The 21,937-nt window shown below is 37.3% G+C and overlaps 1 protein-coding gene across 7 annotated transcripts in view; it reads right to left on the bottom strand.

Annotated features, from left to right (window-relative positions):
* Nucleotides 1-10,029: 10,029 nt before the first annotated feature.
* The window catches only part of LOC131531755 (utrophin-like), a 248,003-nt gene continuing 236,095 nt past the window's right edge, over nt 10,030-21,937 (bottom strand). For 6 of the 7 annotated variants that reach the window (XM_058762784.1, XM_058762786.1, XM_058762782.1 and 3 more), the window contains 5 exons: nt 20,533-20,752; nt 18,423-18,492; nt 18,229-18,315; nt 13,661-13,686; nt 10,030-11,284 (listed from right to left, as the gene is read on the bottom strand). In XM_058762784.1, coding sequence (XP_058618767.1) covers nt 11,276-11,284; nt 13,661-13,686; nt 18,229-18,315; nt 18,423-18,492; nt 20,533-20,752 — 412 coding nt within the window. In that variant the 3' untranslated portion in view covers nt 10,030-11,275. The remainder of the gene's footprint in view (nt 11,285-13,660; nt 13,687-18,228; nt 18,316-18,422; nt 18,493-20,532; nt 20,753-21,937) is intronic. The other variant, XM_058762788.1, reaches the window with a different exon arrangement.

The raw sequence follows: 21,937 nt of genomic DNA, 5'->3' as shown, positions 1-21,937 counted from the left end.
CAATTCAGTATAATTGAAATGGGGCAGTCGTGACCTAATGGATAGAGAGTCTGTCTTGTAACCCAAAGGTTGCGGGTTCGAGTCTCTGGTCCAGCAGGGATTGTAGGTGGGGGGAGTGAATAACCAGTACTCTCTTCCGCCTTCAATACCACGACTGAGGTGAGACCCTTGAGCAAGGCACCGGACCCCCAACTGCTCCCCGGTTGGCGCAGCAATATGGCTGCCCACTGCTTTGGAACTGTGTGTTCACGGTGTGTGTGTGTGTGTGTGTGTGTGTGCACTTGGATGGGTTAAATGCAGAGCCCAAATTCCGAGTATGGGTCACCATACTTGGCCAGATGTCACTTCACTCATAATCAGTAACATTACCACCAGCCACTCTATATCTTTATTTTCTGGTGGGTTACACTACAATGAGCAGTGTATCTCTGTAGCGTGTAGTTCACTTATGTTAAGCAGAGACACCTATTAGAGTTACTGAATATTAAAGAGCTGAGGGGTCGCTCATCAGTAAATTCAGTCACCCCTGCTGTGCCACATTTTGCTCACGGTCTAGATTTCATCCTCACTAGCAGATGCTCCCATGTGCCCTCCGGTTTCAGAAACCGAGAGTGTGTATGAGATTGTCAAGGGGCCTGGGTGGAGATGGGTCACGCTAGTTTTAAATGAATGTTGTATATGCATTATTAAAGAGCAGCAAGCCGAAATATGAGAGCGTAGCATGCAGGCTCATTGCCAAAGCTGCCCACACGCACAGCACTGCTGAAATCAATCAGGACCCAAGCAACAACACACAACATGATGTTAGATCAACGATCTGTTCACCAATAACATGATTATATGGGTTTAATAAATGCTGTAAGTATGAGGGAATCATAATTAATTCCTGACTGTTGGACCAGAGCATTTTATATTAACAGAGATTGTGCTCTGATTAGTTCTACTTAAAAACCTAATGGAATGAAAATTAACCCTATATATTTTTTAAATTAATGTATCTTGTTGCACATGATTCAGCAATGCATCCTAAAAAAAGTCTGTTATCAAATATGACTGACTTTTTCTGGTATATAAGATTCTAGATGGACGCAGTTACACCATGTTTGATGTAGACACGTTTGGAATATGTCAGAAATAAAAGTCTGGTGGGGATTTGTCTAGACACAGTCACTAGTTGTGCCTCCAATAACGCGCTATACTCTATTTGGTCCCACTTTATATTAGGTGGCCTTATCTACTATGTACTTACATTTAAATTAATCATTTGGTACAATGCACTTAGTGTACATACATGTTTTTACATTGTACTTATATTTTTAAAAATACCTATATTAATTACATCTGTAATTAATTTCTGTAATTACATTTATAATTACACTGTTGACCCATCCCTTACACCTTAACCCACCCTTAAACCTACCCATACCACCAAACCTGTCCCTAACCTTACCCGTATCCCACCTCAATAGCAGCAAAAGTGTTTTGCAATACAATATGAACACAATAAGTACATTGTTCTTATTTTTTGACGTAAGTACACAGTAGTTAAAGCCACCTAATATAAAGTGTGACCCTCTTTTTACTTATGCACTACGTGCTCAACTGTGTAGTGTATGAATTTTATAAGGTTACTCTGTCATTCATGATCAGAGTCTGATAGCCCCTCCCTCCACTATGTAATTAAAGCTTGTGACATTTAAGTGTATGAAGTGTGTAACATTCCAGACGTTGTTAATTAAGTGCATCATCCAGGTATTTAAAGAGGTTCTTTTTCAATTTGGAATTTTCAATGTGACTGCACTAATTTCACTATTTATACTACAAAATGGCACGCAATAGTGCATAAGTGCACAAATTGGGATGCACCTACTGATTAAAATGGGTTCCAATTAGGCGCATTGTTCTTGTCCATTGTAGACCGGTTACTCAGTGGTCACTTACAAACTAAGCAAATGTTCAAATTTGAACAAACTGTATCCAATGCAAAATTCTAGATCAATAAATCCTATTGATATGGAAGTATTTTGCCCACAGTAGTTCACCATACAAAGGTAAATGTGTCCGCTCACTTAGTGCTGAGAATTTTTAGTGACTTTTCTGCTGGATACATTATTAAGCAAGTAGATAGCAAAAAGTAACAGTCACTGAATCATTTAATTAACTCATTTGTTCAGGAAACACAGATGCGGAATCGTAAATCGCCTACTTACTGTACACTATGCCTTAAAAGTATGTACTCTTTTTGTGAAGAAAAGGTAGCTACTTTTAAATATGTAGTAGAAGAGTAGGCAAGCTTTGGGACATACTAATATGCAGAGGCGGACAAAGTACACAACTTCCTTACTTGAGTGAAAGTACAGATACCACTGGTCAAATACTACTCCACTACAAGTGAAAGTTGTAAAGACAGATTTTTACTTAAGTAAAAGTACGGAAGTACATGTTTTTAAAAGTACTTAAGTATCAAAAGTAAAAAGTAAATGCATTGTTTTATTGTCGCATTGTTGTATACTTACAATACCTTATGCCACTAATGCAACCTACTGAATAAACTTATTAGCTTGTATTATCTTTGGAATTAAGAGCTTTTGTGTTACCAAACCTATAGAAATGGAACAACTGAATGAAGATAATCATCTTTATTTTTAATTTTTTTATTTAACACTCCTACAACTACATTGAAACTCATTTTAATACTTGTTTAAAAGTTACAAAGTTCTTTTTCAAAGAGATATTGAAGTCTATTATATGGTTCATTTTAGGCAAAGAAAACAAACCTTTAGTCTCTTCAGAAAACTGGATCATACTCTCTCAGTATGGCCATGGGTTTGCAGGTTGTGCCAAATAACCATCTTTTTGATTTTTGCCATCAACTGATCATTGTTCATAAAATGCTCAGAAATCAGTGAACTTCACAACATGTGGCTAGGGTTGGGTATTGTTTGAATTTTATCCATTCAGATTCTGATTCTGCTTATTGATTTAAATTCTTATTGATTCCCAGTTTAGATTCCAAAGTTTTCATTTAGCCAACTTTTTGATCATTTGTTTGCAAAAAAATAAATAAAAATAATATATATATATATATATATATATATATATATATATATATATGTATTTATGTGCAGTGTTTTGACAATAAAATAATGTTCAGATTTATATACATCCCTGACCAGTTTTTAGCAGCAATTTACCAGTAGGCCTAAGTTTATATATACACTGTGTGCAGAATTATTAGGCAAGTTGATATTCTGGTCATATTTTTTTTCCAAGAACATTTTACCAATTCCAAACCACATCAATCTTAATAACTACTATTGATTTTGTATTTAATAATTTATAAGTGATATATAATTGTCCATGAAGGCTGATAGTCAGAAACGTCTTATTTCAGGTGTGCAGAATTATTAGGCAGGTTTTCCTTTACAGATAAAATGAGCCAAAAAAGAGATTGAACTCAAGAATAAAAGTTAAAAAAATTATTAAATGCCCATGAGAAGGATGCAACACTAATGCAATAATAGAATTAGCAAAGTTAAGGCATGACCATTGGGCAGCGAAATGCTCATTGGGTCAGCAAGGTCAGAAAAAACAGGTGGAGAGGAAAAGACACGTTAACTGCAAAAGAATTAAGAATTAAGGTGAAGAATTAGGTGAGAAACCATCAGGAACCATTTAGTCTCCAGCACCATCATTTTCCAGAACTGCAACCTTCCTGGAGTCTCCAGAATTACAAGGTGTCAGGTTCTCAGAGACTTTGCTTGGGTAAAAAATTATTTAAAATGGCCCTCACTTAAGAATAACATGCTGAAGTGTTGTGAAATACATGAAGACTGATTTTGTATAGGCTTTATGGACAGATAAGTTGAGAGTGACTCTTGAAGGACCAGCATCACATCCTCTTGTACCACTGTTTGAAGAATGTATCTTCCAGAATCTGGCAGTAAGTTTTAGGAGCTGAAGTCAAGCATATGGTTACTATAGTGAGATAATAGTACATTTGTGGATACTGTGATTTTACTGCAAATACCATAGTTATGGTTACTATAGTAAAAACATGGTTAATTTTCCAAAGGGCTTTAATGAGTTAACACATGCCTTTTTTAGAGCGCTTTTAGCTGTGCAGTAGCGCGGACGTTTACATTAGTTTAGTGGGGAAGATCCCGAGGTTGCCAGATTTGCGTAAAACCATCAGACAAATGTCCATTCAAAGCTAGGCGGAAAACTGCAGGCTTAGAAATACTGTAACACTTGGCAACACAGGAAGGTACTGGCAGATCGCAGGCCGGATTTTCGCAGAAAAAAGGGTTCAGTGAATCTGAAAATGCACACACTGTAAAAACTGCTACATATAACGACTTTCTACTTGGGGACCTTGATATAAATGTAGTTGAGTAAAAAGTACGATATTTGTCTTTCAAATGTAGTGAAGTTAAAGTCGCAAGTTTCCAGAAAAAAGAATACTCAAGTAAAGTACAGATACTCAAAAAGTGTACTTAAGTACAGTACTCAAGTAAATTTACTTCGTTACTGTCCACCTCTGCTAATATGTCATAAAATTGCTGCATATTTACATGCATTCTGTCATTGTATACACATACACACTCAACATTTTAATTAAATTTACACTACTAAAACTATTTTTTTCTATGTTGTTTTGCTGTCGTGCTGTTTATATCTTTATAAAAGTTCACAATGTTGTTTCAGATTAAATATAACACAGATAACATTACATGAATATCAATAACTCAAACCCCTTTCACAGGGTGTCTCTAATAACTGTTGGTCTCAATGTTTGTAGTTTTTTTTTTTTTTTTACTGAATCCTCCAAAGTAGGTTGTGGGCAAGATTAACCAATGTGCATGGATCCACACTTAAAAAATATAGCAGAATATCCAGGGACGTTTTGCATACACTTCTCAACATACTATGTAGTGGTTGGAATCTTGATTTTGAATTTAATTTGTATTCACTATATGCATAGATTTCATTTTAGATTTGATTCTAAACTTTTAATTTTATTTTATTTAACTAAAATGATGCAGCTTTGCATCAACCTGTGAACGGTTTATGTGAGCATCAAGTTGAGAGACATTGAATCAAGGAAAGTGGTTATCAGCTGGTTCCAATTAGTGGCCAATCGTTCGACGTTGGAAAAATATAATTTGTGTAAAAATATAATGCTGGTACATTCTCAATGTTTCGTGATTTACCCTCAGATACAGGATATGTTTGTTAGCTTTTACAAGCAGGTATTATTATTATTACTTGCAACCGCTTGCACGTCCATGTCGAACGCATTTCTGGGGCCTCATTTATAAAGCGTGCGTACGCACAGATCTGATCTTAGAGTGTGCGTACGCTTAAATCCACGCCAGTGCTCATATTTATAAAGACGGTCTTTGACGTGGAAAAGTGTTTAGTGTCACGTCAGGGTCTGAGCAGATGTACGCACTTTTTATTGACGGAGTATTGCAGGTTTTTTTTTGTTCTAAATTATGATGATTGGTGATATTTTATGTTAATGACATTAATTAGGAGTTGTTTACAAGGCAGAGAGCTGAAACCATTCAGTTGCGCGCAAGTTCAAGATCATTTGCGATTCATAGATTTGATGGTTTCTGCGCAACATTATATAAATGAGGCCCCTGGTGTTTAAAAAGTACCTGGACACATAAGAGGTGGCAAATTCGCCAAAAAAAGAAGAAAAAGAAGCTTGATGTTGAAAAAGCTTGATGATAACAAACATTTGATTTTTGCTTTGGGGCTTTTTCTAATCTCACTTACTATTTAGGATGGATACTATGTGCATTGGAATGCAGGATGAGTCATTCAGGACTGAATTAAGCAACTCGATCAGTGAGTCATTGCATCTTTCACCCATCTGATTTGTTCAAAAGCCTTGATTCATTCAAGAACACTTCTGCAATTCTGCTTTGTCTTTATTCATTATTTACTTTTTTGGAACAACATGAGGTTGAGTAGATGACAATTATTTCTGACTAAATCGTTCCTTTAAGCGGTTTACGGCAACATTTATCACAGAAGTCATTTTAATGTTTTAGGTGCATAACGACGATGTAACAGCATGCAACACTGAGAAATATTGTCTAAATAAGCATGCCAACAAACTCCAGGCTCTGAAAGTTGCTTATAATGTCAGAAGAAAAATGAAGCTGTAAAGTCGCCCAGCAGTGAGACTAATAGATGGGCAGCAGCACTGCTGAGGTCAGACGGCCGCTTTCTGACAGCGCCCAAGATGACCAAGATGAATCTGCTTCCCGTTTCTAACAACTAATGATAACATCAAACCCTGTACAGAGGGACAGGCGTGATTTACTGAAGAGTAACACCAGAGTAATGTCTCTAATTCTTCCGGGAACTTCTGGACCGTACAGAGGAGCGGAGGAAACAGGCTTTGCCACTAATTAGTTTCCTCCTCCCTCTCTCTCTCTCTCTCTCTCTCGTTCTCTCTTAGTTTAAGCTCATTTCCTCTCCTACTCCCTGCTTACAGTATAATTCAAACACACCCTCAGAGATGAATTCATTTCAGGAGTAAAGACAGAAGAAAAAACCACCCCAGATCTTTCTTCCACAATGAAGATGTCCATCTGTGTACTGTAACTGTAAAGCAAAGGTTTTTTAGTAGCTGGTGATGTTTGAATCAAATCATAAATCACAAAAACAAACAATGTATACTATTTATTTTATTTGAAAGCATGGATGATAATGCAGGGGTCTAGATAGCACCGAACCTTCTTGTGATGTTTATTCACAGTCAGTACATTGTCACTTCTCATCAGTACTGAGGCTCGGCATTCCAGTAAAAAGGCTCGATGCCCCTGCTTAATTTTTGTGATTAGCAAAAATGCAGAACGCACAACATGTTAAACCTACAGCAGCAGAAGAGCACATCGGGTTAAGAGTTAACTGAGGCTACAGTTCACACATGCTTACCTAAATTGGACAACAGAAGATTGGAAAATGGTTGACGAGTCTCGAATTCTGCTGCGACATTCAGATGTCAGATGACATTCAGGTCAGAATTTGGTGTAAACAACATGAAAGCATGGACCCGTCCTGTCTTAAATCAATCTTTCAGGCTGCTGCTGGTGGTGTAATGATGTGGAGGATACTAGTGATGTTAATGTTAGTTAATGCAACGTTAACAATCTAACCAGTATCTAGTGAGGGCTACTTCCAGCAGGATAACATGCCATGTCGCAAAGCTGGCCCACCCAGTGAGAAGTTGGTGATTTTCCAAATGGATAGACTTATAGATTGGAAACGTCATGAGACAAGCGTGTTTAAAGCACCATACTGTATTAGCTTAGGTGCTGCTTAAGTGTGTCCTTTGTGGAAGGAAACACAAAAATGTTGTGCTAGATACTGATACAACAAACTGAGTATTTGCAGCCGCACACATTTCTACAGCCCTTGATGTTTACTCCCCTTTGAACGTGAACTGACAGAGACACTTGATCATGTGATCATCATTCAGGTAATGCTTTACAATAAACTTCCTTTAGTTAACGTTGCATTAACAATGAGCAATACATTTGTTACCATATTTATTGATCTTCGTTAATGTTAGTTAATAACATTGCTATTCATGTTAGCTCAGCTTTTCTGTTGGCAATTTGACAGACAGATTTCATACACTGCACACTTTGCCAACCCTGCTTCATTCAGATCCACCCACTAACATATTTCTGGCCTGAAGTGACATCAGTTAGTGAGAATATTCTGAGGATCAGGTGTTTGGAGGAAAGTGGTTAAAAAAAGGCATTTGTGACAGCAGGAACGGAACATTTTTTCTTAGGCAAGTTATTACATTTTTTTTTTTTTATATATTTTTAGGAATAACATGCACTGATGAATCTTGCATAGTAAGACCAGGAATTTGTAAAAGTAAATATTATCAATTTTGCATTAATGTTGAATTCAGTAAGCAGACCCCAGAAGAGAAACACTGCAACAATATATTGATATTAGATTTTTATTTTTTCCCCAATAAAATCACTCACTGGAGAATTGTGCCATGAAGGAAAATGAAGCATCGTAAAAATCTTGCGGTTTCGTTCAGCTGAGGCTCATCTGAGGAAGGCTGAAGCTTGTGATAGAGCAGGTTAATATGAGGCGCTACAGCAGCCCCTCAGACTAATATAAATCTAGTCAAGATGGGTAAACTGTGCCACTTTCTACATTCACATTGCAAAAAAGGTTATAGTGGAATATGAAATACTGCTCCTTTGAGCCTGTGGAAGATTGTTTGTCTTGTTTCCCCCCCTACATTTGTAAGAAGAAAAATAAAATAATTTTCTTTGAATGGTGGGCTTGTGTTTGCAAGTGTTCACTCTGACTTTTAGAAACAAATTTGGCCCTGACACCCCTGCCCTCCAGCTTTTCAATTCACCAGTCTAATAGTATTTCCTGCCTTTGGAGGCAAAGCACACTGGTACTATTAGTAGAGCCACTGACATTTACCCTGCAGCAGCCATTTTAAGAAAAAAAATGCTTCATTTAATAATTCATGGCTAATATTCTTGACATAAAACACTTTTACCTGATATGTGGAAATATACTTTGATAAGCATAAACTGTTTTTAGTATAAAACATTTTATTTGAAGTTGGAGTTAAAAGGGTTACATTTTGATTTCATGTTGACCAAAAAAAACTTTGAAATGACTATTTTTGGTTCCAACAATTTACTCCTTTATTTATTTATTCATTTATTTAAATTCACTGTTGTGTTTTAAATTGCAGTTCTCATATTGCAAACATAATTTCTCTAAATTGTTTTATAGTGTGCTCAACTTCATTTAAGGATCTTGGAATATATCATACAAGTATTTCATTTTTGGAGCTTGACTGTATTAAAAAGAGCAACATGAACAATCTAACCAATATCTTCTTGTGTTTTCCAAAGAAAGGAAGAAATGGTTTGGAATAGGACTGGGCGATATGGCAAAAAATAAAATCTCAATTCTTTTCAGAATGCTTGACCGATTCTTGATTTCAATTATTATTTTTTTTTAATTAGTCAACAACATGATTCAAGTTCTTTATTAACCATCTAGTTAAAGAGAGTTCTATTCCAAGTTCACCACATATCATGACGTTGTCAACATGGTGTAAATGGAAAACTCACTTGTTAAATGTCTTTGCAGAAAAGATGCATTAAATATGAAGCCACATATTTATACAAACTTGTCTTAAACATATAGGCCTATGTTCAGAAATATTTTAAGAAAAATGCAAAAAAAGGTCCCAAGAGTCAAATTCAAAATGATAAAGTATAACACCAGTAGACTATTATTAACTATAGGATGTGTGTCGTAAAAAAGAAAATAACTGCAGCTTTTAGTATGTAAACATGAAATATATAGTAGTGCTTTACAGGTTTCTCATTCCACTGCACTGCTTTTCCATAGTTTTTCCTGTAAACATGCGCTTGGACGCGTTTGTGTCTGTTGCATGAATGGCTTTCTAAAAACATGGCGCTCCAGATTCATGTCTCCTTGCATTTTTCCCCCCATTCCGCTGCCTGCGTAACATCTTTGTCAACACAAAAAGCATGTTCTGTGTGAATAGCACTAGCGATATGAAGAGGTAATTTGCAAAAACAAATTGTTTTTAACAATTTTCAAAAATCATGTTTTTTCATTGTGCATTCCAATTAATCTCAATCAAACTGCAGTTGGGTTATTTTGATTAGGTAAAAAATTATATATATATATATATATATATATATATACACATACATACATACATACATACATACACATATACATATATATACACACAGATAATGAACACAATAAAATGCAATAAAACATGATTTGAATTAAATGATCAAATTGAAAAAAAGAAAGAAGCCCCAAAATCGGAAAAGCAAAATTGCACAGCCCTAATTTGGAACAACATGGAAAAGCTTTAATATTTGGGTGAACTAGGCTATTCCATTATAACTTTTTACCCTTAGTGTAATAAGACAAAGCGATTAAAACATTGGCTCACAGAAAGCACTCATTATAAAAACTTTATTTTGAATAAAACATATGGAACCTCATTACATGTAGTGTTGGGTCTTATCGATCTGTCTCGGGTCAGAACAGCACAGCATCGGTGACGATGACTTCACTAGGTCAGAATCAACTTCAGAACAATGTTTCACAGGTGTTACAGTAATGTTAAAATCTAACACTTCACTGAAGGTAGCACACCACAAATACACCATGTAGAAAAATCAAAGGGCTGCTGGGAAATCAAGGGAAAAGCACAAAGTAGTTACTCGCGTAGCAAGTGCAACTTTATGGAACGACCGTTGGGGTGATTTCCTTAATTTGTTTTTGGAAACGAAGCGTGAAATCAATTGACAGTCACACCAATGAATGATTGATAATGTCTGAGGTAGCAAGGCAATCATGGCTTTCTCTAATTTTATTTTTTTTAAACATTTATTTAGAAAACTATACTACACAAAGATAAATCATCTTGGGCCAAACGTCCTAAAAATCCACATTTCCTACATTTGTCTTTTTATAATATAATCTCTCTACATGACTTTGAGAAATGCAGCATCTCTCAGCTACTCGTCTCTCCTGGAATGGATGCTTTATAGGCACAAAAGGGTGTTTTTGACGCAATCGAACATTGTGTAGTACATCATCTGTGCGTGCGCTCTAGAAATGCAGTGAGGGTTCGGATGCGCTGCTGCCAGCGGCACAAACTGTCGAAACAATGCTTTAAAGGGAAAGTTCACGGCAAACACTGTCAAAACAGGCGAAAACTTGAACAGAACAATGCTGGGGGAAACATGCGTTAACAGTTTAGCATTACAAGACCGATTCGTCTTCATATCCACTGATGTTTATGACGTTTTCCGACTAAACTAATAACCACGTCTGTAGAAAGACAACGTGCTGATTTGAACAGCAACTGATGTGAGCTGCGTGTGGTTCCTTGGTGAACATAGAAATAAAAGCATACAGGTTACACGATAAATGGCCCCCATAACCCCAAATAATCATCCGAGTATTAAAACAATGGGCAGATACACCTCACGTACAATCTACATGTTGATCAAATGTACAGTTGCATAGTACAGACAGACGCAGTAGTAATAGCCATTGGATGAACTGTGTGGTCCTGTTCCAGAGTCTTTGGGTTCGAGGACAAACACTGGGAATCTGCATCTCTGGAATGGGAATCTTCTTGTCATGCCGAGTTAGAGACGGCTCTTCACGTCTGCGAGATTTCTGCTGAAAACCTTCACATCACCTGGACACAAACATCCATATATTGTGTAAGTGTCTATAACACATGAGCCAAGTATGAAAATCAACAAATCAGGCTATCCACTTTACTCTTCCTGTAAAAATTGGCGCAGCCATTTGTAAATTTTGTGGGTCTAGCTTAGTTCATTCGCTTCCAGCTATTTTTAGCTGTACAAAACAGCTCGATGTGCTGCTTGATACTGCAAATTGGTGTGCCTTGCCATATTATTTTAACGTATTATCTTAATTATGAACACATTGGTTTGTAGTGCAAACAGTTTTACTGTTTACTGCACGTTGTTACCGTATTGTCCCAAATATAAGACGGCCCTGATTATAAGACGACCCCCCTTTTTCCAGATGTACCTTTTGGAAAAAGGCTTTTTGAAAACCAAATCTTTTTTTTTTTTTTTTTGTAAAACATTTCATACATTCATACATTTCATACATTCAAACATTTCACACTTTCAAAACATTTTTTCTTAAATTATTTTCAGATTGCATATTTTTCCTATTTTAATTTTTGTTTTGAAAGTATGGTACATACTGGTAAAATGTACCAACAATGACATTGAAAAATATACACTTTTCGATATACCACTGAAATAACAGGTAGCCCATCTGAATGATATAACATTTAGGCTATCCATCTCATAGTAGCCTACCAAAATTTTATTAACAGTAGAAGTGAAATCTTATTGTAGTCTTCAAATCTGGGTACTGTGTTATGTTTTTAAATCACTTACAGAGCAAGTTTGTTCCCATCAGACTAACATGACCGTCACGACTCGTGCCGCTGTTAGCTTTTCTTTTTCTTTTGTTTTCACTCGCGATCTTTACAACACGCACTACATTACATATTTCATGGCTCACTCGTTTTATGCATTTTTGGCGCCACCTATTGTTGTGGGTGTATTACTGACATGTCAAAGTCTAGACCCCGAATATAAGATGACCGCGTTTTTTCAGATGTATTTCCAAGAAAAAAAACATTGTCTTATATTCGGGTCAATACGGTATTCTTCTTGTTATTTCCCTATAGCGGCTAATGAACCCGAAGTCTCGCCCATAGGCTTACTTTCTCGATTAAGAATAAGGTAGATAAACAAACTAAACTATGACCATGATTTCAATATCACTAAGCTTCCGAAAACACTTCATTTAAAATCTAAAAGTTGGAAAGTTTGAGTTATAATTGTGTGCAAGAGTGAGAGAGAGTATAAACACACCAAGGCTGTAAAAGCAGACTAGTCAATAGACGAGTTTATTTCTTTGGCGTGATGAAGTTAAATGTCCCCGACAACCTCTGTAGTCTCATTTAGCCACAATGTGAAAATATCTTGAGTTTGTTAACCATAGACCATATTTCAGGCCTTTAACCAAAAACCCATTGACATTGACTAAGATGATTGAAGTAGAATTAAAAAAAAGCTAATTGGTTTCTGGGTTTTAGGACTCATTCCTGCAGCACTATGGCTTTACAGTGTAGTGCGTCAGAACGCCCACCACACACCAGCTTATTGGTGGAGAGGAGACAGAGTGATGAAGCCAATCAGCTGATATGGGGATTGTTAGGAGGCCATGATGGTCAGAGGCCAATGGGCGAATTTGGGCCCTTTGGGAAATCTAGGCATAATTAAAGTAATGGCTTGAGTAAGTAACTAACTACTAATTCAGTGAGGGATTTTTTTTTTTTAATATTCAGATACGTCATGAGCTGTTTTGTGAGCCTTCATGTAATAGCATTTCAGAACTGTTAAAGGAACCAAACTTTATGAAAATAACTTAGTTCCAGTTTTTGAATGAAAACGGTTCTTTGATTATGAAATGTTTTTCATACCAAAATACATAGTGGTTCTTTTAAGAACCATTCACTCAAAGGTTCTTTAGGGAACCCAAAATGGTTCTTCAATGGCAGTTTAGAATCTTTATTTTTAAGAGTGCAAGAACTGATTCTCAATTCAGTACCTTTGACAATGCAAATGCTCCAAATCCAACTTTTTCAAATAAAACCAGTCAATAAATCATCAGAGAAACATGACATATGGAGATGCCAATCTATCGGCTGTGATGGATCTTCTCATACAAGCTCATCACTAAGATGTTTACATCCAGTGATGGGTTGAAAAAAACAAACACCAATTAAAAATTAATTTCTCCACAACAGAAACATGATTGATAATGTTTCCATCTAAGCTGGTGCAAGCAAACTAATGGAGCAGAGAACAAAAATGTCCAATGCTTTCAGAGACTCAGTTGGGGATTGGATAAGAAAACAGGTGGGGATTGTTGGGAAAATGGTGTTGCAGATTTTTCTTTTCTTTGTGGTCAGTATGAATTACTGTGGAGTGTTTTTACTGTTAGATGTGGTGAGACTTACCTTGGGCCTTGAGGACACACTTGACGCTACAGGACCCAGAAGGGAAAGACAAAGAGAGACACAATTAGGACAAAATAACAGCTATCCTAACCAAGACAGTCCTGACAACAACAACACATGCAGACTCTCCACAATGGCCAAACTTTTAATTCAGAGTGTTCAAGCTCAGACTCAAGGGACTGCTCTTCTGAACACTGAGCGAAGAGCTTTAATGAACTCTACAGGGAGTCGACAGCAAACAAGAATGAGATGGCTCCAAACACTCATATCACCTGGGCCTCTGTCCTTCATTAAAACTCTCCCATCAAACAAAGAACATGGAAATGGCCCCATATCTTCTCCCAGACCGAAGCTCATCACGCACAAGGGCCCAATGCAGTGAAACGACAATGTGCCAAGATCAATATTTTACAGAGTTTCTAGCTAAGAATGCAAGCCAAAGTCAGAGCAGAGTACAAAATTAAGTTCAACAATAACAATAAAATCTTATCAGTAACTTCTAGGTAATAAAAACACTCGTTTAAGTAGAGCCATTCCATAAAATGTAGTCTCTAAAGGCTTCGCTATGCAATTTTCTTTCAAACAGAAGCGATTACAAACACAATTCACAATCAAAGCTCTCAGACTGCAGGAATGGGGACGTTCTCAAAGGCAGAAGAGTGCCGGATCTGGCAGACTGACAGTCGTAAGATGAGGCCGCTGCAGTCTGAGCCGAGGGAGTCTGGGATGGTGGTAAACTGAGGAAGAGGCAACCAGACTGACATGGATTTTTGTCTAAAATTTCAGATGGGTTTTGGGCAAAAAAAAAGTTGTGTAGCAATGATTTACTAGAAGAAATTCCATTTCAATTTATGAAGAGATCTAAACTGATACAGTAGCCAAAATTCAGTGTACACTATAATACTGTCATCTGAATCAAATTTCTGGGATTGTAAAGGATTTCTATTGTTGTAGGGCAAAATCATGAGTGTATAGATCAATACATGAATGAAAATATGAATAGGACAGAAGGTGCGAAACCAATTTGCATACTGTCCATCCTAAATACTAGGGCTGGTCTGTTCACATGATTGGATGGCATCTTCAAGCACGCATGGCTGCTTCTTCCTAACACATTGTTTGTCAACTGTCAACTTGAGACGTCTTACAGGTCACCTGTCACAATGGGCTGGTCGATGAGCAAAATTACCCATCACTGCACAAAAAATACCTGCATTTGGATGGTGGCAGGTGTTAATTTCATACCTGAGTCTGTTTGGACTTGTTGCAAAAAGAATGTGAGTGATGAAACGATAAAACAGAAGAAATACATGATGGAAGATGATATTAGAGTCAATCTGTTATTAGGGAAATTCTGAGCTATTTTCTGGTTCCAAAACGTCATGCTATATTGCACGAAAGCGTCAGCAGCGCCTCATAATTATTCATGACATCATGTCACATTGTCCTGAGACAAGCGCTTCAAACGCTTGAAGAGTTGATACCTTACAGAAACACTTGAAAGCCTCGAGTGTTCGTCCTCCCTTGTGAAGCTGATGGAGTGACAGGCTTTCAATCAACCAGCAGCTTTGAAATGTTCGAGTGCAATGAGCAGTTATCAAGTGAAAGTTTCTAGATTTATTAGGCAGTGGACTGAGACAATCTGACAATGATAGCAATGGAGACAAAGCTATTAAAAATGCAAATGCACGTTCACTTTTTTGATGCAAATGAAAACAGCTTGCATTTATTAGTGCATTAAATAATAGAAATAAAATGAGCTGTGTGTATTTGTGTACTGCACTGTGAACTTGCATAATACAGGGCATCTGTTGAGTGCAATTATGAATAGCAGCATGCATTTATGAAAAGCTTTGATGCCATTAAAGCAAAATAAAACTGCGTGGATCAGACACAACTGTTGTATTCTCTCCTCCCTCCACTCCTACTCTTTTCACTGTGCTGAGAACTGATGTGCTGAAATTAAGGGTTTCATGACACTTTACCTAAATGTGAGGTAAAATGATTGCAGCTATATCCTAATGCAAAGATGCAAATGCAAACAGTGCACCAACAATGGCATGTTAATATATTCCAGTTATAGCTTACATGTAAGTGTACTTAAAAGTACAGGTGCTGGTCATATAATTAGAATATCATCAAAAAGTTTATTTATTTCACTAATTCCATTCAAAAAGTGAAACTTGTATATTATATTCATTCATTACACAGACTGATATTTCAAATGTTTATTTTAATTTTGATGATTAGAGCTTACAGCTCATGAAAGTCAAAAATCAGTATCTCAAAATATTAGAATATTTACATTTGAGTTTGAATAATTGACCATCCCTACAGTATAAATTCTGGGTATCTCTTGTTCTTTGAAACCACAATAATGGGGAAGACTGCTGACTTGGCAATGATCCAGAAGACGAACATTGACACCCTCCACAAAGAGGGTAAGTCACAGAAGGTCATTACTGAAAGGTGTGGCTGTTTACAGAGTGCTGTATCAAAGCATATTAAATGCAAAGTTGACTGGAAGGAAGAATTTGGGTTGGAAAAGGTGCACAAGCAACAGGGATGACCGCAAGCTTGAGAATACAGTCAAGCAAAGCTGATTCAAACACTTGGGAGAGCTTCACAAGGAGAGAACTGAAGCTGGAGTCAGTGCATCAAGAGTCACCACGCTCAGACGTCTTCAGGAAAAGGGCTACCAAGCCACTTCTGAACCAGAGACAACGTCAGAAGCATCTTAACTGGGCTGTGAAGAAAAATAACTGGACTGTTGCTCAGTGGTCCAAAGACCTCTTTTCAGATGAAAGTAAATTTTACATTTCATTTGGAAATCAAGGTCCCAGAGTCTGAAGGAAGAGTCGAGAGGCACAGAATCCATGTTGCTTGAAGTCCAGTGTGAAGTTTCCACAGTCAGTGATGATTTGGGCTGCCATGTCATCTGCTGGTGTTGGTCCACTGTGTTTTATGAAGTCCACAGTCAACGCAGCCATCTACCAGGAAATTTTAGAGCACTTAATGCTTCCTTCTGTTGACAAGCTTTATGGAGATGCTGATTTCATTTTCCAGCAGGACTTGGCACCTGCCCACACTGCCAAAGGTACCAAAAGCTGGTTCAATGACCATTGTGTTACTGTGCTTGATTGGCCAGCAAACTCGCCTGACCTGAAGAGAATCTGTGGGGTATTGTCAAGAGGAAGATGAGAGACACCAGACCCAACAATGCAGATGAGCTGAAGGCCACTATCAGAGCAACCTGGGCTCTCATAACACCGGAGCAGTGCCACAGACTGATCGACTCCATGCCACGCCGCATTGCTGCAGTAATTCAGGCAAAAGGAGCCCCAACTAAGTATTGAGTGATATACATGCTCATACTTTTCATTTTCATACTTTTCAGTTGGCCAAGATTTCTAAAAATCCTTTCTTTGTATTGGTCTTAAGTAATATTCTAATATTTTGAGATACTGATTTTTGACTTTCATGAGCTGTAAGCTCTAATCATCAAAATTAAAATAAACATTTGAAATATCAGTCTGTGTAATGAATGAATATAATATACAAGTTTCACTTTTTGAATGGAATTAGTGAAATAAATAAACTTTTTGATGATATTGTATTTATATGACCAGCACCTGTATATACTGGTGAAGTACATACTTTTAGTATGTAGTAGAATATGCACACGTAGTGAGCTGGTCAACCAGTCTGGCAGGCCAGATGGGTCTGGTTGGATGGTTTTAGAGGGGTTTTGAGTATTTGTCAGATTGTCACACTTGGAGACAAACCTATACCCGTTTAAAAAAAGACTAATTCACTACCTTAGGCTGGTAGAAGCAGTTTTTCCCCAAAATGCAATAAAGTAATGCTCATGAAACATCACAAATTATGCAGTCAAATCTGCGACATGCAACCTGTGTTGTTATTGTTAACTAAACTTTTCAATTAATTTTTTTAAATGTATTTAAATGAAGCTGAAATAAAATCAATTTGAGACAAAAAACAATTTTAAATTGAGGTACTAAAATGACTAAAACTAAAATAGAGCTAAATAGAAATGTTAAAAAAGTGCCAAAGCACATTGATATCAAAACTGAAAATATAAATATAAAACCTAATTCAAAATATTTATATATAAAATAAAATTGAATACATGGTAGGTTTATTGTACGGTTTTCTAAAAGTATACAATATTTAATTATGTTATTCGTAATGCTGGCAATTGCAATGGTCTCTGTTAGCAATTTCATATTTCTGTTTACACGCTGACTTTTGATTGTTGGATCTCTCTTCAGGATTATGGGTAGTGTATTCTCTCACTGAAAATTTTGCAATTAAACTACTTGGCAAAAAAGTCTTTGTTCAAACTTTTGAACAAAGAAATTTGCTTTCTCTACGAAGCAAATTGAATGGGATTTTACTTCCAGACCCCGACTGTTGCAACCCCAAAGACTTCACTGCACACTGGGAAATAAAGAAGGAAGGAGGTCAAAAACCCAGAAGACAGCCGAGTATTAGCCGACATGCTGAGAGATAGATTGAGAGCGGGAAAGTCAGAGCGTTAGACTTACGAGAGCATGCAGGAAAACTGTGGTTAATCTGTTCCACAACCTCAGCCAGATCAGAGTTACTGTTAGCACACTGATGGAGAAACTCATCTGAGGACACACACAGAATACACTCACCAAATTATTACATAAAGAAGTCAATCAGAGCCCTCAGTATAATCACCCAGCGTTTTGTGTGTGTGTGTGTGTGTCTATACCTGTGAGCTCGGCCTGTTCTGCTATATCCTGATGGAGAGAACCAGAAGAGGACGTGCCATTTAACTCAGGCTAGAAAGAGAGATAGGCATCGTTTAAAATCAACTTAACCCTAACTGATAGTGACACCTACAATACAGTATCAAATATTGAAAAATACATGAGTGCTTCCAGTGTTTCCGTCATTACTGCTTCCTGTAGGTGAAATTAAGGTGGCCAGAAATGTCAGGCTGGAATGACAGTCTTGTTTGCCTTCTTGGATGTCGAGTTATATTGTGTTTATTTAGCTAAGAGCCTTTGACAAGACCATCTGGCTAAACCGTGGCCCAGTGCGGTGAGTCAGGCCCTCAGGAGACCCAATAAATTACAGTTCCTGTAAATCAGGGCTCATTGAACGCCTGTGCTTGATTCACGGCGCTATTGGCAGCCGCTGGACTCGCTGGCATTGCCCGTTAGACCATGAAGCCCATTGAAGGATGGAACAATAGCCGTTTATACAGTGAGGTAGCTGAGACAGGTGAGTGTTAGTCTCAGCTTCACACTCCAGGGACGGTTCAGGAACTAGCTCATGTATATTCAAAAAACAGGACTGCCTAAGAGGACAGTTCTTGGCCAGAATAAGATGCTAGGCTTTACTGTAGTTCCAATAATCAAAAGGCAGCACATTATTCAAGCTCTGTTCCAATAGAGCACTGCGGGGGTGACATTTTTTGTTGGCCAACCTTGTGTACACCATAGACCTTATTTCAGGCATTTAACCAAAAAACCCTTCGACTTTAGGATGATGGAACAGGAAGGCTAAAACACTACCTTATTTCTGGGTTTTAGTGCTCACTCTTTCATCAATTTATACAGAACCAAGTTAACTTGCTGTCTACTTCCTACGCAGGAAGTATCCTTTAAAGCAGGGATAGGCAACGTCTGTCCTCGAGTTATGCTGCATTCAAGTCCTCCTGGGACGTTCGTACTTACGAGTTGACAAATTGTAATTACGATGTCAGGTGCGTTCAAATCACTTTGGTTGGAACAAGATGGCGATTTAACTTTTCTACATAAAATTCAATGATTTTTTTAACTCTACAAAATGATGAATAAATAATGTGCATTGTGTTTTTGCTTTTTTCGGTTTTTATTCAATTTATGAAGGTGATTTAAACTGAATCATTATATATTCTAGGATAATTACACAATAATATAATATTTTGTATATGTAATATATAGTTTTATTGTACATTACAAAAAAAATATCATTGATCAATTTCAACAAATTTACCGTCAATACATGCGCTGCATATGTATAGTCTTTGGCTGCGTCCATTGCATCCAACATGTTTTTTTTTGCTGACACGGCCCCAACTCGAAAACTTGGGGGCTTAAAGAAAATTTTGAGTTTCCCACTCATAGTAACGACTTTGTGGTGGCGCTCAAATGCATTCAACATGACTTGAATGCACCATTAGCTCCAACCCTAATCAAACACACCTGAACAATCTAATCAAGGTCTTCAGGATTACTACGACTACAGGCAGGTGAGTTTTTTTTCAGGGTTTTTCCTGCTTTAAAGGGATAGTTCACCCAAAAATGAAAATTACCTCATGATTTACACAGTTTTGGCTGTTCATGCACATACCAATTTGGGGGCTTGAAAACGTGAACTTTTGAAAAGTGTTTCAAAGTGCATAATACAGCATTTTTAATCATTTTCGCTGATTTGCGTTATATGAGTAGAGAATGGGTATATTAATATATTCATAAACAATATATCTGCCATTTTTTATCTGGCTAAGAATTTGGACATAACTAATTATCTCAAGGCTGGAATACACTACATAAACTGAACAGATTTTAAAACACTAGGCATCATACACTTTGTGAATAGTTACAGAGGAAAAACTTGGCGTCATACACTAAATGACTTAAGAGCAACACACTACCAGTCTTTCAAGCCATCCCAAACACAACAAGCCTCGTTGCATTTTTCTGCATAAACCTGACTGCCTAAAATCTGCAGACTGGATCTGATTTTTGATAACGAGTGTCTACTCCTCCAGAATGAAAATCAGGGCAAAAGTCATGTTGTGCATTTCAGCTTTTAGAAGGCAAGTGTGATACCTGATGCAGCAGCTGGCGTAGTCGGTAGAGCTGCGATTCCAGCTGTTTGTTATGGTCCTCCAGTATCTGCATGCGGGCCTCCAGCCGTCCTTTGTGCTGTCGCAGGAGTTTAGCTTCAGCTAACAGGTCAGCTTCCTCAGGGGCCCCGCTAACAGCTGCGGCCCCCACGCTGGGCTGACCGTGCTGCTGGCGCAACTGTTCATACTCCCTCTGCAGGGTCCTGGCCACAGACAGACAGAGAAAATGTTTATATGCCATATACTGAATAACACCGGCATTTGGGCTTTTTGTTTATTGTGAGTTTGAGTTATGACTGTTGGATGCTGCGCCGGGTTCTTTTATGTTCTGGCTTTGAAAGGCAATGAAGAAAAGTGAACCCAAAGGGACCTGCAGCCAAATTCAGCCTATTGTTAGAAAGCTACAGAACAGCCCACTGCCAAACACACACTAAACCGATGCAAATCATAACCAGACCAATTACGGTGAAGCTCTTGCATTGAATAATTGTAACCTTAACCTTAATTAAATCAAAAGTAAAAGCATTATTTATTGTATGAATGGGAGATATTGCAGTGTACAATGTGGCAGCTCTAGTCCCGCCTTCTAAACAAAACAGTTAATCACCAATTGTTAAAGTCTGCGGTTAGAAGTTCTGGTTCCCATAAAATCAGTTAGTCTCCTGAGACTCGTGCTTCATTCACACAAAGATTAATATTTGGTGCAATAAACATTTTAATTTGAACGAATGGCTGTTTGAATGCATCTGTTTAGACTGACACAAACATTTGCATGAAATAAATAGAACAGATTTTTTAGAGAGGTATTTGAATCTCTTTTCCCTTGCACTGACTCAATTTTCATCCAGCCTTTCTGCCATATTTTACACTTGTACATTTGCTATAGGTTTAATGCTATTTTTGTGTAAAAAAAACCCAATATTTATGGGACAGTTCTTAGATTGTATTGCCAATTTAAAATGTTACTTGGATGTGAGTTTGGCCAGCACTTCTTGAGATTTCAGTATTTCCTCATTCAAGTAGATAGTTGTTGTTCTCACTTAACTGAAATAGTTGCCTAGAGGCTTTGCAAATATGCCTGCAGCGTGAACATGGTGGCTTTCTTTGAAAAGGACTTAAAGATCGACCAGCTTAAAGATCACAGCTAGACTTTACAGACAATTCTCCACTTGCACATTTGTTTTGCTTAAAACAGTGACTTGTAACTTCTAATTAAAACTAAAAACCAGAGGATGTGTCAAATGAAGATGTTTTACATGTAAATCCACAGACTTTCCACAAAAACCAATGCAAGAAAAAAACACAAGGTATAACAAATAATTTGGGTTGTTAGTCGTAAAAGCTGTGATTGTTTTTACTATTGTTATGTGAATTTGAGTGAAACTGTG

The sequence above is a fragment of the Onychostoma macrolepis genome, chromosome 23, assembly GCF_012432095.1.
Source record: "Onychostoma macrolepis isolate SWU-2019 chromosome 23, ASM1243209v1, whole genome shotgun sequence".
In the NCBI taxonomy this organism is placed as follows: Eukaryota; Metazoa; Chordata; class Actinopteri; order Cypriniformes; family Cyprinidae; genus Onychostoma; species Onychostoma macrolepis.
The sequence above is the reverse complement of the archived record's forward strand: the minus strand, read 5'-3'. Positions and strand labels throughout refer to the sequence as shown.